Here is an 18,298-nt window from a genome sequence, read left to right as displayed (position 1 = left end):
CCAAAATGTTTTCATCTGAATTCTCTCCTAGTTTGAATTGCCTAGTAGTCACTTTTAATTTGATGATCCAGTTGTCTCTTTGAAAATCTGAAAATGAGAGAAAAAGCATTTCCAGTGCCTTGAAGACTTGAATAGCAGACATTTCAGCAGAACACAATGCATTAATTATTCAGGCATTCACTGAACATTCATGGACATGTTACAGCCATTCTTCTTCATATACAGATGTTTATTATACTGTTGTTTTCTACGATGAGGTATGGATGAGTGTTTTAAATGATTGTGTAATATGATGTGCTAGCCAGTATCGGCATGTTGCATTTGCAGCATGAAGAGCTGTGACAACAGGTAGAGACATTCTTGTATGAACTTTGAGTAACTGGGGGAAAGAAAGGTGTTACCTAAGAGGTGATTAGCACTTGCATTCCCCCAGAGCTCAGAAACAAATTCTGCTTTGAGGAGGAAAAAGTATGCTCTTCATTTGTGGATCAGTAAATTCACTCTTGTGTGCTGAAGGTATCTGATGCTGTTTACATGTTCAGAAAAAAAAAAAAAAAACAAAAACAAACAAAACCACAAACCAGAAAATTTAATCTATATTATCCATATGTGCAAAAAAAAAAAAAAAAAGGGAGAAATAAATTTTATTAGCAGAATAAAGAGTGTGATTTACAGAGGTACGTTTAATTTTTTGAAAGGAATATACAGATAAATTTTCTGGAACTCTCTGTGAGAGAATTTTGACAAAAAGAAAAAATAAGTTCCTGACAATTTAGGACAGTCAGAATGATTACCGTTTTAATAACCCATGAAGCTATTTGATTTCTAAATGTTCATGGCACCTGATGCATGGGGCAGTATATGGTCATGTCTGACTGCACAGCTCACAGTGTTCCCCCCAGCCTGGTGTTTGGGTAAGGATTTGTCTTTCACATAACGAGATACCCATGAAGGTATATTACTTGCATATCTGTGCATGCATGTCTAGATGTGAAAGAATGCATATGTACATACACACACTTCTACAGCAGTGGAATTAGGCATTTGAAGCTTCTTTTTTGATAACATACCCATCAGTCTGAAATAGCACCATCTTAGGCTCTCATGAGCTGTTGATACTAATCTGACATTATATTTTCCCTTCATTTATTGCATATTAGGGGTAACAAACACTGTCAAAAAACAGCAGCTCATTCATTTTAGAAAATTAACAAAGGCATGTTGTGGTCCACTGCTTCAGAAGCAGGTGTCATGGAAATTTCTGCTTTGTTTACTTGTGAGACTGTGTGTTTTTCTGCAAAATCTCTTTCTGTTATCTGTCTCACATGAATATTTTTATTGAAACTTTGGCACCTTCTCCTGTTGTGCTAGTTTTGTGCAGTGGTAAAGGAGTGGAGGTCCAAGAGAGATTGTGAATGGCCAATAGGCTTTCTAATGAGTACAAAGTGATTGATAGAGTTTGAAGAAATTATTGTGAATGCATCTGTAATGTTGTTTGAACTTCATAACTAAACTCTTAATTATGTTTTGCAGGATATGAATGATTATTCTCCAGTATTTAGCAAAAAACTCTACAGGGGAATGGTTGCTCCTGATGCAGTCAAGGGCACTGTTATCACTACCGTTTCAGCTGAGGATCAAGATCCTCCAGTAAGTAAAAAGGTTATATTAATACTCTACACCCAAGAGGAAAAAATCTTTAACCCTTATAAGTGACCTGACTTTCAACAACAAAGATGATTACTATGAGATTTACAGAATAGCAACTCATACATTTATTTATGTCAGCTTGTCCTTTGTCATTCCTGACAGACACTGCATTTACAATGGTTGTTCCTGAATCTGGCAAATTAGTGATACAGCTCCTTTGTTAGGGAGATTTTTGGAAAGTTCTTTATTCGACTTTACAGTGTAGATAAATAAGAGGAATAGGTGGGAAGGGAGGCCATGCCTGTCTTTGGTACAGTTCTGCAGCTTAAAGAGGAAACAAACCACAACTTTGTAAGATTATTTCTTTGTTGATGTCACAGTCATTATGAATATCCAGTCTGAGACATCACAGGGTCACGTGGAACTGTACGGCTCACCAGTCAGCCATATTGAATGTGCAATATTTGAACTGAGTGCACTTATTTTGGGGATAAAGTTTCTTTCTGCCACTGTCTTTTATTGCCGTTCCCTGGTGAAGCACTTGATTGACAGAACTGGGCACATATTTCTGACTTCTTAGCTCTCCTGAAGGGTAATATCAATTTTTATAATCAGAGGTTGGTGAACATTGGTGACCAGATGATACACTGAGGACAATAAAAGCCAAAGATGTTCTGCCAGTCAGGTTTAATTTTTAATTGTTAGTGTTTGGCATATTAATGAGAATAATCCTCAGGGAGAAGACTTCAGAGAGAATGAGCCATGCACATTAAAAGCCGGTGGCATTGTTTGACACAAATAAAATGTAGCTTAGCTAAATATGCTACATAGTAATTTGTTTACCACCCAATAACAGAAATGCTAAAGTAGTGTTTATGTAAGGACTGTCCTACTGTGCCCTTGTAAAAAGTCTTAAGAGATGAAGGTGAGTAATTCATTGCAGGTGATATATACTAGTAGGGTATTACTGAACTTGGAGGTATTTAAGTTAATTTATAACAGCTGAAGATCTGGACTGTTGTTTGTTTAATGTATATGAAAGACAGTAGTATCATCAAGTAGGTAATGAATAGCAGTAGTTATCGATTAATAGCGGAACAAGGTATGCAAGGAATGTGGCAGCAGTAGATATAGACATTATTTGAGCAGTAAACAAAGCAAACGAACAGACATGTGGCTTAGTGGCTAGTCTTGGGCAATTTTAAGAGGTGTATTAAGAGACATTGGTGCCTGATTTTGAGTCCTCTGCTTGCAGGTGGAACCCAAGGTGTGGTGGGTTAAGCTCCTTAGAATAGGTTCACAACCAGCCCAACATGTTAATCACAGACCCGCTTAATTAAAAGCAGAGTAGTCAGATTTACAAATGTCTTGCTTTAGAGATGCTTCAAAAAAATGCACAGCCTGTTCTCTTTCTGGCAGGTACCTATGCTCCCCTTCAGAGACACATCTAAGAATAATTTTAGCATGCAGCAGGAGAAAGATGAGGCAGTGGTAGTGCTTACTCTCTTCCCTTTGCATCTTTTTATATTACTCTTGCTATGAAAAGGCTTTCCATGGGACACTATAAGCCTAGACTGCCTTCCCTCCACTGACTGAAGGATTCAAACTTTTGACTCTATTTCTGTACAAATATTTTTAACAACCAGGAAAGAGGCTGGCCAGATTTCATGAGTAACTTGAGGTATATCTGCAGGTATGTAGAAGTCTTCCAAGCAAGGAAATTGCTATAAAGGTAAAAAGGCAGCACCTGTGAAGATCAGGGACATGCAAGGTTAATCAGAATTGTACCCACATCACCTGGTCCTTTTCTGGATTTGGACAGTTCTGCCTAGGCAAGGAGACATACCTCTAGCAGCATTGTAGGAGTCTAAAACGTAGGACTCCCTGCTACCACCTTTCAGAAGGCCTTGTTCATGTTTTTGTGGCCTACTTACAGTCTGACTGCCTTTTTGCTCTGTGGGAGTCTAGTGCTTTTTATTTCCTTCATTGTTGCTTGAGACACACCAGGTTTCCACCATTGTCTTAGTCACTTTAAAACAGTGATTTGCAGGGGAAAGTAGGTTTGACTGCTTATATCTGGTTTTGTTATTTTTTGGTTGTTGTTGGGGTTTTTTTTGTTTGTTTGGTTGGTTTGGTTTTGTTTTGTGATGGAAAACAATTTTTAAATTGATTTAAGACTATTTAATTTTACTCTGTGAATGACTTTCACTGTTGCATTTCATGAATGTCTTATTCTTCCATGTTAGGTGCAATAGCCTAGGGATTACAGAATGAAAATAGTGGGCAAAGTCTCTGTGTCGCATTAGAAGCTTACAAGGTTCATTTTTATATTATATATCGCAGACAGGTAGTAGCTCATTTTACTAGTATTTCTTCCTGAATAAAGCACTTGTACTGCTGAAGTACTACCACCAAATAAGTAAACCTTACCTCGATATAAATGGGTCTGAGTTGCATTCAGCATTTCAGAGTTGCTTTCCTGATTTCCAGCTGCTTAGATGGAGAAAATCCTCTGTTGCTCTCCCTAGGAATGACTTAGGAAGCAGGGAGGTTCAAGAGCTCTCATCCTCTGCAGTTAGCAGCAAATAATTCAAAAGGAAACCCTCTGTCCTTATCACAAGTGGAGTCACTTCAAGTTGATCTGCCAGTAGAGAGTGGGGAAAGCTGGTTGTGCATGTGTGTTGAAAGTGTATGATTTCTTGATTGCCAAAGTAGAAATCTAAAATATTAAATTCACTAGTCACAGTCCTATGGAGCTGTCTCTGCCCCTTACACCAGGACACATTTGCTTCTAGCAGGTTTATCATACCAAACTTGGGAAAAGGGTACAGAAAAGGATGCTATGGATCAATGAAATGGGGCAAGAAGTTTAATTTCTATTCTGTGGAAATTCTGACATAAATGGGTTAGTGAGGATAGAAAAAAAAATATTCATTGGGTCTAGAGAATCACTTTTTAAGTTTTTTTTTTTTTTGTGCAGCTTTCATTTAATAATATCTGTTAACTTACAGCAAAATATTTTGGTCTCGATAAAGTATTTGCCTACAAGCTCCATTTTATAATCCATGGGTGTAATGTGTCTAAATCTTAAAAAATATCACTGAGATAGTGGAGGAAACAAAATAGTTCAGAAACCGGTTAACATACAGTTATAACAATTATTAGTCCTGTGGAATAAGCATTTTGTAATGCAAAGTTATTTCACTTTTTCATTTAAAAAACCCAAGCCCTTCTGAAATCTCTCATTTTCTAACATTTCTGTTGCTATCACTTGAACAGATAAATGTAGAAACTTGACATGAATAAGCTTCTGTGCTATTTTGTACAGTGGGCAAAAATGACCATCTCGTGTTATGGGGACGGTAGAATAAAAACCTGACTAAAGCACTGATGTCCCCCAGATACCTTTCTTGTGATTTCCTCATGTATTTATATGGCTTTCTTTTATATGGTTTTGAGTGTGTTATTTTTGAAAGAGGTGGGGATTACTTCCACTTCTGTGGAGAAATTGGTGCACCTGCATGAGAGATCAAAATAACTGAATGTGGGATCCTTTTTATTACCATTATAACAGGCATAAATGCATATGATAGTAATGTTAAAATAATGTACTTCAAAATCAACTTTTTCATTTCTTTGATTTTTATGCAGGCTTAAAAATGAAGTTAGCCTTAGGTTCTTAATGAATACAATAACCATAAAAGTTAGCCAACTGTGGAGGAAAACTCCTAAAATAGTTTCTGAAAGTTGGTATTTTATTTCAAACTAATGGTTGATTTACTCTTAAAATAATAATAAAAAAGAAAAAACAGAGAGAAAATTATCAGGCATAATTTGAGCAGATTCTCCTGGAAGGCATGCTAAGGCACATGAAAAACAACAAGGTGCTTGGTGACAGCCAGCATGGCTTCACCAAGGGGAAATCCTGACTGACTGATTTGGTGGCCTTCTATGATGGGGCTACAGAACTGATGGACAGCGGTAAAGCAGTTGATGTCATCTACCTGGATTTGTGTAAAGCGTTCGACACTGTCCCACACAACATCCTTGTCTCTAAATTGGAGAGACATAAATTTGATGGATGGGCCACTCGGTGGATAAAGAACTGGTTGGAGGGCCGCACACAAAGAGTTGTGGTCAATGGCTTAATGTCCGGCTGGAGACCAGTAACGAGTGGTGTCCCTCAGGGATCGGTGTTGGGACTGGTCTTGTTCAACATCTTTGTCGCTGACATGGACAGTGGGATTGAGTGCACCCTCAGCAAGTTTGCTGATGACACCAAGCTGTGTGGTTCAGTTGGTACGCTGGAGGGAAGGAATGCCATCCAGAGGGATTTTGACACGCTTGTGAGGTGGGCTGATGCCAACCTCATGAAGTTTAACCATGCCAAGTGCAAGGTCTTACACCTGGGTCGGAGCAATCCCAGGCACAGCTACAGGTTGGGCAGAGAAGAGATTCAGAGCAGCCCTGCGGAGAAGGACTTGGGGGTGCTGGTCGATGAGAAAATGAACATGAGCTGGCTTCAGTGTGCGCTTGCAGCCCAGAAAGCCAACCGTATCCTGGGCTGCATCAAAAGGAGCGTGACCAGCAGGTCGAAGGAGGTGATCCTGCCCCTCTACTGTGCTCTCGTGAGACCTCACTTGGAGTAGTTGTGTGCAGTTCTGGTGTCCTCAACATAAAAAGGACATTGATCTGTTGGAACAAGTCCAGAGGAGGGCCACGAGAATGATCAGGGGACTGGAGCACCTCCCATACAAAGAGAGGCTGAGAGAGTTGAGGCTGTTCAGCCTGGAGAAGAGAAGGCTGCATGGAGATCTCATAGCAGCCTTCCAGTATCTGAAGGGGGCCTATAGGGATGCTGGGGATGGACTCTTCATTAGGGACTGTAGTGGTAGGACAAGGGGTAATGGGTTAAAACCTAAACAGGGGAAGTTTAGATTGGATGTAAGGAGGAAATTCTTTCCTGTTAGGGTGGTGAGGCACTGGAATAGGTTGTCCAGGGAGGTTGTGAATGCTTCATCCCTGGCAGTGTTCAAGGCCAGGTTGGACGAGGCCTTGGGGAGATATGGTTTAGAGCGAGGTGTCCCTGCCCATGGCAGGGGGGTTGGAACTCGATGATCTTAAGGTCCTTTCCAACCCTAACTATTCTATGATTCTATAAATGACTTTTTCTTTTTTCTGACTGAGCCAACCTTGTTAGATGCTCCATTCTATTGGCAAGTCTCTATTTATTTGGAGCTGGTTTTTACATTAAGTGGTTTCAGAAAGTATTTGATATGAATTTATGAGAAATTGTTTTAAAAAACACACAAGTCTTTCTCTGTTCACCAAGAGTACCTTCCTCTAAACTTGCCTTAAAGGAAAGAATATTCTTACCAATCATCAGTATTTTAGTTGTGTGTTTTGTGCTTTTTAACCTGGTGGAATCTTGTTTGCACAGTACTAATACATCTAGTTCATCAGGCCAGGAAAAGAAATATATACATATGGTAGCATATATATTTATAAAGATATATATATTATTCGAATGCAACTGGTGATAATAGGACTCTTTTGGTTGCAAAAAAAAACCCAATGGATTTCTTGTTACCTTTGACTGTTACTAAATTAAATAAAAAATTATCTGTGCTAGATTCAAATGATTCCAAGTATTTTGTTTTTATTTTGATCTGTGGATTTCAAAGTGGTCAAAAGAACCTGTCCTGAAGGCATAACAGATCTCTCATAGTTTTTTCTTCAGTCCTTAGTAAAATGTCAATTAAAACATAGAAACCAGTGCTTTTCACTTAAAGGCCAGCACAGGATTTGAAAGGCTGTCTTGAGCAAATGTCAATTTAAATATTTCCTTTTCTTTCTTTTCCAGTTTGTATTCACTTTTTTTTTTTTTTTTTTTTTTTGCAGTGACTGAAAGAATAAATTATGTTTCACAGGTTGCTTTTATATTTGTTAAAGACACTCTAATTTGAAATACCATTCTGGTCCATTGAAGCTGGTAAATTCTGATTTGCGTGTGTTTCATAAAGTAAGGTAAATCAACATATTGTTCTTTGGTTTATCAGAACAATCCACAGAATATTTTTATACAGTTTTAAAATAGTTATATGGTATCTGATTTTTCAAATTACTTAGTACATCCTATAGTTGCTTACCCTGTCCTTCCCAGAAGAGATTACATCTACTTCCAGGGACACTACATGTAAAGGGTAAGAAAATACTAAACAGAAAGCAACGCAAACAGTCGAAGGGAGCCAGAGGTAATTGTGGTAACAGACTAGAACCATGGTTATATGGCTGCCAAGAAAAAGCTTGAGTCCAGCTTCAATTCTTTCTAAATAACTGGTAAACCCTACTAAAATATTTAATTATTTTTTAGTTCAGAAACATTGCAATTGAAATTGTTGAAACAGTTGAGAACAATTTCTATCTAGCGTTTGAATAACCCCTTTAAGGTGTAAGTACTTAGGTATTCATAATATTTTCTTGTGTAGAGATCTGAAAGAAGAGAAGGAGAAAAGTTGTATTGTGGGTTGGACTAGGTGATCTTTTGAGGTCCCTTCCAACCGTTGGGATTCTGTGATTCTATGACTCTATGGGGTTAACCATGAAGAAGCAGTTGGGTGAGGCATCACTGGCACTGTGCAGATTGAGCTAAAAGGGTGATAACACTGGTTTAGAAGGCTGCACTGAGTGGGAAACAGCAGAGGCAGTTGTGTGCCAAAGGTTTCCCTCTCATATCACCTTGAGTTTTCTTACCAGAAGTGTTGTCGAGATGTAGCTTAAGGACTTTGTCTTTTTATCTAGTGTTTCTTAGCATCTAGGAGTGGATAAGTTTAGGCGGCTGGACATAGGATCAGGTGTCATGTTCGGGGCAACTCTGGAGCCCTGCATAATGAAGCTGTGCCTCCAAAACCCTCTTGGAATTCCCGAGTGCCAGGTGTACAGAGTCACTCAGACAAACTTTGTTGTATTTGTGTTGCCAAAGTTGCTCCAGTGATTTTCAGTTTGGTTTTACTTGGTGTATACAATGTAAGCAGATATCTAAGTAATCCAGGCAGAAATACAATAAAACTGAGAGAATATTTTTCCACTATAAAGTCCTTGCTTTGTTTCCTGAGAGCATTCCACTGACCCTATTTGAGTTTAATTTCCCCATGGACTCTTTTGTGTTGAAGACAGCGATCTGACCAAAAGACAAAGTGAAAAATGGTGCAAGCCGGTATCCTGTGTGAAATACACAACTTTGCAAGGGTTTTGTGTGCCTGGGAAACTAAAGAAATGCTGCGTCTCTGCTGGAGGTGCCTAAGAAATGCTTCTAGAAACTAAGGAAGGTGTGATAATGACATATAGATAAATATTTATTTTTAAGTGCTATTTTGCTTTAGCTAACACAAACATATGCAGCTTTGGTTTCTCTCAGATATTTTCAAGTCTTTACAGGGAGAGATATTTGGAGTCTCCAAAGCATGGATGAAGTCAGTATCTGACTCACCTACACTTCTGAATTTTATTAGCACAGTCTTTAGTATCCCCAGCCAGCATCTATTGTCATTTATTTTTGAGGCAAAGAGATGATTCGTTGTAGCTGAAGAAATCTGAAGCCTGTATCAGGGTTGGTACAGATGCATAAGTCCCTCAATTTAATGATGTTCAACCACTGAGAAAGTCCTCAGAACTATTTATTTTTTTCCCTCTCAGTGCTCAGTTTAAGAACTTAGCTCTCAAACAATGGCAAGCGGCCTGGCCAAAATGAGAGCTTCTTAAAATGCTTCAGGAGTGGCAAGGGAAAACGTGTGGAACCATAAACTCTTTGGGCTGTCTGCGTGACTCACCACTTCTACACTCAGCAGCTGTATGGAGACTCAGATGAAATTGCTTTTAAACTGCCTCCTTCTTGCTGCCTTTTCATTCTTTGTCCTGGGTTTTGATTTGGCTTGAACTATAAATAAATCCTAGTCCACACTGTATGTGGCCACAAAAAAAAGGCATGGTATCTTTGTTTCCTACACAAGCTAATGTATACTATAAGTTAAAATGAGAGGGACTATCACTTTGTGAGCAAGAGAAAGGAAAGCAAAAGGACTCTTGTGGTTCTGTGGAATAATCAAACCAAATGCACAGCAGAGCAGTGGTTTACTTTGAAATTTTAGATGTCAAACTTGATCACAGCTGGGAAGGTTCTGGAGAAAGAGCTTTAAGCCAGGTTTATTTTCTGTTATGTACCAAAGTTTACAAAACTGTATTTTAAATGAGACAACTGTGTGTAGAGGGATTTGAATGGTGGTTGCTTTTTTGCTTGTCAAAGGGGCTACCTGTAATTATGTTCAGCAGGTCTGTACAGATGTTTGTACAAATACTTCAGTTATGCAAGGACACCCGAGATCATCGTCCTTGAAGTTTTCTTCATTGTGAACAGTTTATGCTTTACTGAAGTGATGTGGTGATGAAAGATGCCAGGTGATTATGACTGCATTTGCAAATTAGGTCTCCAAATATTTTGACAAGAAACCAACATGCGCTACTTGATAGATGCTTAGTTTCCTTGCTTTGTTTGTCAGAAGGTGAATATTCTCCTAATTGATGTAACTTGAGGTGTTTGCTTTTCCTGCGTATGCCCCTGTAAATACTGTTTTCGTTCCATGGGTAATTCACCTGCATATTCTGATTTTATTGATTTAGAATTGTCAATAGAAACAGATGCAGAACACTAATTTTAATGAGCAGCCAGCTTCCAGAGCTCCAGAACGTCTGATTTAATGGTTTATCCAATCTTGTAAGGTTTCTGTTCAATGGAGCACTTTTGTCAAATTGAGAGTAATTGTCCTTATTATTCTACAGGAAGCCTCTAAAAGTAGGACGCTAGCACATATTTAGTTAGAGATGTCACAGATATTTAATTGGAAATAAAAGCATTTTCAGGCAGTACAGGGCTTGATCTTTTAAAAACTGTTACTGTTTGGTTTCATAGTGTCTGCTGGGGATTTGTACATGAATCATGCTGCAAATTCAGTAAGCTCTTACAGTGTTTTTATCTCATGGTTTAAAAAGTTCATGTTCTTTTTGTCCAGTTTGTTATAGTCAATACTTCAGAATTTCAAGATTTAGAATTCAGAATTCCAGGCCCCCTTGTTAAGTTACATACTAAAGAATTAACTCCTTCAAATTTTAGAGTTTATATAAATGAATTTAAAGTGAATATGCATAAGTGCACCATTCAAAACCCATAGATGGGATAAGACCCACCAAAATCATTTGCTTGCTCTGTAGGGTGTCCCATTTTTAAGAGTTGTTCCTTTACACTGAGTATGTTGGAACATGTGCAGCCACTTTTAAATTCTGCTTTTAGCATCACTTTCATATTATTTTATAGAATTACTTTACAAAATTTGCCTTAGTGAACTCTTCACAGTGCAAATCATTCAGGTTTAATCAAATGCTGCAGATGGAGGTAATTTATTAAACTCCTTACCAGTGTCACATTTTATCTATAAAACCCTCAGAAGTTTTCTGGCTTCAGTAAGAAAGTGGCATTGAGAACAAAGAGACTTGGTAAATTAATCTGTATTCATTATGCACTATTCCACACTAGTACTTAAGGATAAAATCCAGGTCTTTTATCAGATGCACATCTGAGCTCTTCACAGGTAGACTGCATATAAAAGTGAAGTGTATTTTTCATGGGCCTGCTCTTTCCTGGGCCACCTCACTTGGGTTTTGTTACCCACTTGGATAGTGGAAGTCACATTTCCAAGCTTTCTTTTGAATTGCTTGCAGAAATATGCATAAAACATTCAGAAGTTATTGTTGTGTTGTACTTCTCACCATTTTTCCTGACTTTCTTGCATTACAATTTCTCTGCAATCTATCCATGTCTGTTGAGAGTTATCTCAACAGTGTACATGTGTACCCTCCACAGCCTCTTAGCCCAAGCCCTCTGTGTGCAGCTTGATCATCTACCATAAATGTTGGGAACATTTTTGTACCTATCAGCTGTATCGCAAATGAATGTTGCTTCCCCAGAGCAAATAAAAACTTGAGGAATTATGCAACAATAAAAGAAATAAATGAAGCTGGATGAGCTTTAGATCTAAGTTTCATATTAATCTTGAACTGTCTGGTAAACTTTGATTTGAGAGAATGAGCGCAGTTCCTGCCAAGTACAATCCTTGCTCTATGTTTTATTTAAGAATATTATCTATTATATTCAAGTTTTGCTGTAGACATATGACTGCATCTAAATTCATTTAGAAAGATGACGAAAGATGATTAATATTTGAGATAATTAAAACTCTCTGAGAAATCTCTCTGGAGATTTTTCTAATTACATTGGTGCCAAAATATAGTAAATAAATATAAATCCCTCCTTTGTTATTTTCAGAAATGACAGAAGTGTTCTGGATAGTCATAACAGTAACAATAACCTGATGAATTTTTTGTTTATTTAATAACAAATTAGCTGGTGTGTGCAGGTTTAATGACAATTATAGCTTTTAGTCTTCCAAGCAAATGTGAGGACCTTTACTCTGAAACCAGATAGAGTGGATTTCAGCAGGTAATTTCCTCTTAATTATAATGTTGAAGAAAAATGACTGACTGAGGGAATGCCGGGGAGAAGTAGTATAATGACCTCTGTTATGCTATGATCTCTGAAATTACTCATGTTTTTAAGGATTTGTATTCTTTAGTGTGTATGGACCCATAAAGTACTTTTAACTATCAACATGGTCTTCAGTAAACACCAAACACATCTGGCAGACACACTTCTGAATTATTAAAAGTGCTGAGCACTTTTTAGCACTTTTTTGAGCACTTCAGGTAGCACTGGAGCACTGTACTGCCTAATAAACCCTTCCTGGCTGGATTTCCTTTAAGGGCTCAAAGAGGCAATGGCCTCATCACTGCTGCAGTTAGAATCGTCAAGGAGAGCAGCTGTGCAAATCTTCCCATAAACTCTGTGAATTTCTCAGTTTCATCCAGCCCTGTTCACTTCTGTTTATGTGCAAGGTGTTATATGCACAGGGTTTTATGGGGGAGGAAGGCTGAGATGGCCTGGCTGCCTTGTCCTCTGTCTTACTCTTCAAATTACTCAGGTCTCACTAAGGCTTGTCTTAGGAAATATTAGACTTGGCCTTATAGTAATTATAAAATTCTTACAGGCTACTTCTAATTTTAAATTTTAATAAATATTCTTTAATAATCGGTCACTTTTCTCTCATTTGTATGGTTTACTCGTTGAATAGTCCTACTACACATCAGAAGTTAATGTTGCAAAATCTGACATGTTACACAGCTCTGTAGCATTCAGTTGCATAAGATGCCTGTACTAAATCCATTCCAGTAAAGCTTTTAGTTTAGATCATGCATTTTGACTGTATTTCAGTGCACTTTTGTTATATCAACAAAATGTTGATAAGATACAGTGAGCTTAAACCACTTCTGCAGCTGTTTCTCTTGCTATTTACAAAAATAAATTTCCTGTTTCCTAGTAGTTAGTAGCTGATAGGGTACACTGAATAGATTCTCAGTAACAACAAAGCTGCTTTATACCACATCATTAAATGCAGAAGAAAATTATTGATTCACTATTAATGAAACTGTAGGCTCTTATATTTTGTCTAGATACAATGTCAAGGTTAAAACCTCATCTGAGGTCTAGATTCAGAGGCATTAAGAAAGTGAAATCATGTTGATAAAACCCAAGTTTCTTAGTCCTTCTATGAATCTACTCCCACATTGTTTAAATTTTTTGAAATGTCACAAATGTCTACACATCCAGGTAACACAGATTTTTGTTTAGTGAAAAATAATTATTCAGACATCAGTGTGCAAAAAAAACCTCCTTCTTTGCTTTAAAGCCCTTCTTTGATAACCCTTTTTCTTACAGCTCTTTGTAGTTTATATTCATACAGGCTTCACTGCTTTTGTAAGGTGCTGTTATGTCACCTTTTAATCTTTAAAAATAGTAGATTACTATCAATTCTAGTGAAAGGGCACTTGCTGAAAGTAACCTGTTAAAAATTAATGTCTCCCAGACATCCTCTGTAACCTGTCCATGGTACAATTCATCTAATAGGAAAAGAGTTTGGGTGATTGCCATCAGAAGTGCCTGATGTCACCAAGAGAGACTTAGGGCATTGTGATGACTGGTTAAGGGATCAGGAACGCAAGTGGTTTCTCCTCTATCCTTCCAGTTGCATGGAATGATGAGAGAAGAAACAGGAAGAACCACCAGATCTATACCTGGCTCCAGGCCTGGTGTCATAGGCAGAATTTTGGGGATCTTGGACATGGACCAGTTTGTATGGCCTGCTGGCATGTGGCCTGCTGGCAACAGATGTATTACACCTGTCTCAAAGAGGGAAAAGGATCTTTGCACAGGAGTTGGCATGGCTCATTGAAAGAGCTTTAAATAACATTTGATTTGGGATAGAGATAAAACCAGGCTTGGTAGAAATAAGCTTGGTGGTAGCATACCAGTGTTTGAGGGTCAGGGTGCTAGTGATGTCCTCTGGTCTGCCATCTTGGTGGAGGTAGAGGATGCTGATCCAGGCAGCAGCAAAGATGCAAGGATTATTGAGGTGGTTGAAACAGTCTTTGACACTATTTCTCATAGCATTCTCTTGGAGAAACTGGCTGTTCATGGCTTGGTTGGGTGTACTCTTAACTGAGTAAAAAACTGGCTGGATGTCTGAAACCCAAGACTGGTGTTGAATTGAATTAAATCCAGTTGGCAGCTGGTCAGAAGTGGTTTCCCTCAGGGCTCAGTACTGGAGCCACTTCTGGTTAATATCTTTATCAATGAACTGGACAAGGGGATCGAGTGCACTGTCAGTAATTTTGTAGATGACACCAAGTTGTGTGGGAGTACTGATCCGCTTGAGAGTAGGAAGGATCTACAGAAGGACCTGGACAGGCTGAGTCAAAGAGCCAAAGCCAACTGTATGAGGTTCAACAAGGCAAAATGTCCTGCATCTGGATCACAACCACCCTGTGCAATGCTACATGCTTGGGAAGAGCGGCTGGAAAGCTACTTGGTGGAAAAGGACCTAGGGGTGTTGATCAACAGCTGTCTGAATATGAGCAGTGTGCCCAGATAGCCAAGAAGCACCCCAGAAACCTGGCTCATGTCAGAAATAGTGTGGCCAGTAATACTAGGGCAGGATTGTCTCCCTGTGCTCAGCACTGGTGAGGCCACACCTTGAATATTGTGTTCAGTTTTGGTATATAAAAAAGTCCATTTAAGCTTCATGTTGAGTTTGCCCAGGCAACCTAGTGCTGTCTTCATTTCATTTCCTGTAAAAGAGAAGTGTGTTAATGTCACATAGAATGTCTTGTATGCAGAACTACAGTCTGACATTTCAGAAAATAATATAACATACATTTTTCCATCTTCAGCAACAAGATACTGTGACTTTCAGGACAAGCTGGATAAGAAAGTTCTTAGAATATTTACAAGTTTCTTGAACTTCAAAGGAATTTTATAACACTAGCATTTTTGAAAGGTATATTAACCAATATTAAGCTGTGCCTATCTTCTGTTATTTAAAAATTGCAGTAGTTATAAAGCAGATTACTGCTTCTGCCTGTATTTAAGTAGATGCATTTTTCAGCTCTCTTCTTTCCAAACCTGTGGTCATTTTCTCACTGGACCTCTCAGATGTCACTGTAAGGTATTTTGGGTGGAAACAGAGGGCATGCTCAGTAACAAATCCAGTTATAAGGAAGACAAACAGAAAGTTTTGTTTGTGATGATCTGCTTACCAGTGTTGCTTTTAAATCCTTTACTAACTTAGTGAGATGTGTAAAAATACAAAAATATGTAAGTTGATTTGTTCTTGCCTTACAGGGCACTCCAGCAAGTCGAGTCCGATACAAAGTAGATGTTGTCCAGTTTCCTTACAGTGCTAGCATTTTTGATGTGGAGGAAGACTCAGGACGTGTAGTAACCCGTGTAAACCTAAATGAAGAGCCAAGTACCGTGTTTAAGGTATGAACTTATATATCTGTTTATGGTTAGTAAATGTTGCCTGTATTTGATAGATTTCCTTCTATCTTTGTGTTTCTCTGTTTTATATTTCATAGAAAGATGTGAAATTTTGATTTTGTTCATTTCTTTACTTTCTTAATTTCTTCCTGGCACATATTCCGTGCTTTTTTAATTTCAGAAACATTTTGAATGGATGTGATTGCTACTGTTAGGAGGATGGAAGAAACAGTGAGGCAACCTCATCTTTTGAAAGTTACCTTGCTGATCTCTTTGTTTTCAACAGGGCTGTCATCATAGCAATTTTGTGAGAACTTCTTAAGAATAACGAGATATCTTGTAAAGTTATTTTACAGTGGATAGTTTGTATGTCCTGTTCACAAGTGTCCTGTCTTTAAGGAGATTTAAATTACTGTTGTGTTGTTATTGTTCCTGAAGAGTCTCAAGCTTAAATAGTATGAACAAAGTTATGATTTTAATCAAAATCATTGTGACAGAGATCCCCATTTAAATCCATAAGTGGAGGTGGTAGTTAAAAATTAAAATTGATGTGTGTAGGTATCATACTTTAACCCCAGACAGCAACTAAGCACCACACAGCCATTTGCTTACTCCCCCCCAGTGGAATCAGGGAAAGAATTGGAGAAGTGAAAATGAGACAACTTGTGTGTTGAGATGAAGACAGTTTAATAGGGAAAGCAAAAGCTGTTCATGCAAACAAAGCAAAACAAGGCATTCATTCACTCCTTCCCATTAACAGGTATGTGTTGAGCCATCTCCAGTAAAGAAGGGCTCCATCGTGTGTAACAGTTATTTGGGAAGACAAACACCATCCCTCTGAATGTGTGTGTGTGTCCCCGCCTTCCTCCTTCTTCCCCGGCTTTATATGCTGAGCATGATGCCATTTGGCATGGAATATCCCTTTGATCAGTTGGGGTCAGCTGTCCCAGCTGTCCCCCCTCCCAACTTCTTTGTGCACTCCCAGCCTACTTGCTGGTGGGGTGAAATAAAATATAATAATCATAAAAATCATAACAATAATTATAATAATAATGGGGAAACCAAAAAGAAGGAGAAATAAAAAATTCAGGAAACACAAGTGATGTGCAATGCGGTTGCTCACTGTCCACTGACTGATGTTTGGCCTATCCCCAAGCAGTGACTGGTGGCTCCCAGGTAATTCCCCCCAGTTTATATACCAAGCATGATGTTCTGTGGCATGGAATATCCGTTTAGCTAGTTTGAGTCAGCTGTCCTGTCTGTGTGCCTCCACTCATGCAGCAGAGCATGAGAGACTGAAGTGTCCTTGATCAGGGCAAGCATTACTTAGCAACAACTAAAACATAGGAGTGTTATCAGCCTTATTCTCAGACTAAAGCCAAAACGCAGCACTGTACCAGCTATGAGGAAGAAAATTACTTTATCTCGGCAGAAGCCAGAACAAGGATCTCTTTTCTTAAGAGGATTTTTTTAGGGGGGAGGTAATGTTAATTTTTTTGTTTTGATATCAAACCTTGGGTTTAGATATTAATGTCAGCCACACTTTTATGTTTTTGGAAGATACGGTGATTTTTCAATGAAAAAATACATAAATGTAGAACACAATTATATACCATTAAAGAAGGTGAAACTGATTCTGGATTTCTGAGTGAAGACAGTCTGTGATTAGATGTGAAGGAAATCCCCTGAAAAATGTACTTGAGGTTGGCGATGTGTTTTGGAGAGGTGTTTTTACAAGACTGTTGTATTTTAATTCCAGTTTACTGCGTATTTTGCGTTTTCTAGCAGCTGCTTCGGCTTTTGGGTGGCTGTCACCTTTTTAGTTTAAGTTTTGTTTTTATGCTATGTATGATTTGCAGTGAAATAAAATCTCATCTGACTTTTTAGACTCTGAAAATATGAGAAGTATTGTTGCAAGTCAATATAAAAAGTATTCATGCCTATAGTAAGAGAGTGATTTTCTGTATTGCTTATAGCTAGTGGTCATTGCATATGATGATGGGGATCCTGTGAAGTTCAACACCACCACTGTAGAAATTTCTGTACTGCAGCCTTCAGTAATTCCACGTTTTACGCAGGATGAATACAGGTAAAGCATTTATTCATTCACATTACAACTGTTTGGAGTTTTTTTTTAAGTTGAAATAGGTTCCTGTTTGAACGCTATTCTAAGATATATGGGATACAAAAATACTGTATTGTCGGTATGGAAGTGCTTCCCCTGCATATATCTGAACTTTTGTACCTTCTGCTGTTCATTTTGGCTCACGGAAAACAATAAGACACAAAAATAAGGTTTGAACAAAATTACCAAAACCCTTATGTACTTAGAACTGATAACATATTTACTGATATGAACTATTCTTCAGGAAATAAATTGGGTGCTGCTCTGAGGAGAGAGCAGTCAGCCCTCAAATCCAGCAGAAGCATGACTGTGTGAAATTACATGCAAGACTTCTTTGCAGCACTCCTGTTTGACAAAGTGAGGGTGGCAAAATACTTGAGAGTTCTTCTTTCTCTTAGCCACAAGTTATTTTGCAGCCAGCCGTTCTCCAATCATATAGATAGTGGTGCACTTTTACTGTCTTAACAGGTTTTCTCCAACTGAAAAGATCTGGACTGTAGGTGACAATGACAGTGAGGAAAGGTTTGTTTGAAATTATCATA

At 38.3% G+C, this 18,298-nt stretch overlaps 1 protein-coding gene across 15 annotated transcripts in view; it reads left to right on the top strand.

The window, feature by feature from the left end:
- Positions 1 to 18,298, top strand: part of PCDH15 (protocadherin related 15) — a 460,786-nt gene that overhangs the window by 343,685 nt on the left and 98,803 nt on the right. For all 15 annotated transcript variants that reach the window (XM_061373834.1, XM_061373832.1, XM_061373828.1 and 12 more), the window contains 3 exons: positions 1,534 to 1,650; positions 15,494 to 15,634; positions 17,608 to 17,720. In XM_061373834.1, coding sequence (XP_061229818.1) covers positions 1,534 to 1,650; positions 15,494 to 15,634; positions 17,608 to 17,720 — 371 coding nt within the window. The remainder of the gene's footprint in view (positions 1 to 1,533; positions 1,651 to 15,493; positions 15,635 to 17,607; positions 17,721 to 18,298) is intronic.

Source organism: Neopsephotus bourkii, unplaced genomic scaffold, assembly GCF_033783945.1.
Source record: "Neopsephotus bourkii isolate Nb327-2 ecotype Australia unplaced genomic scaffold, CSIRO-AGI_Nbou_v1 NB_1634, whole genome shotgun sequence".
Lineage (NCBI taxonomy): Eukaryota > Metazoa > Chordata > Aves > Psittaciformes > Psittacidae > Neopsephotus > Neopsephotus bourkii.
Note: the sequence above shows the minus strand (reverse complement) of the source record. Positions and strands in the feature narration are given on the sequence as shown.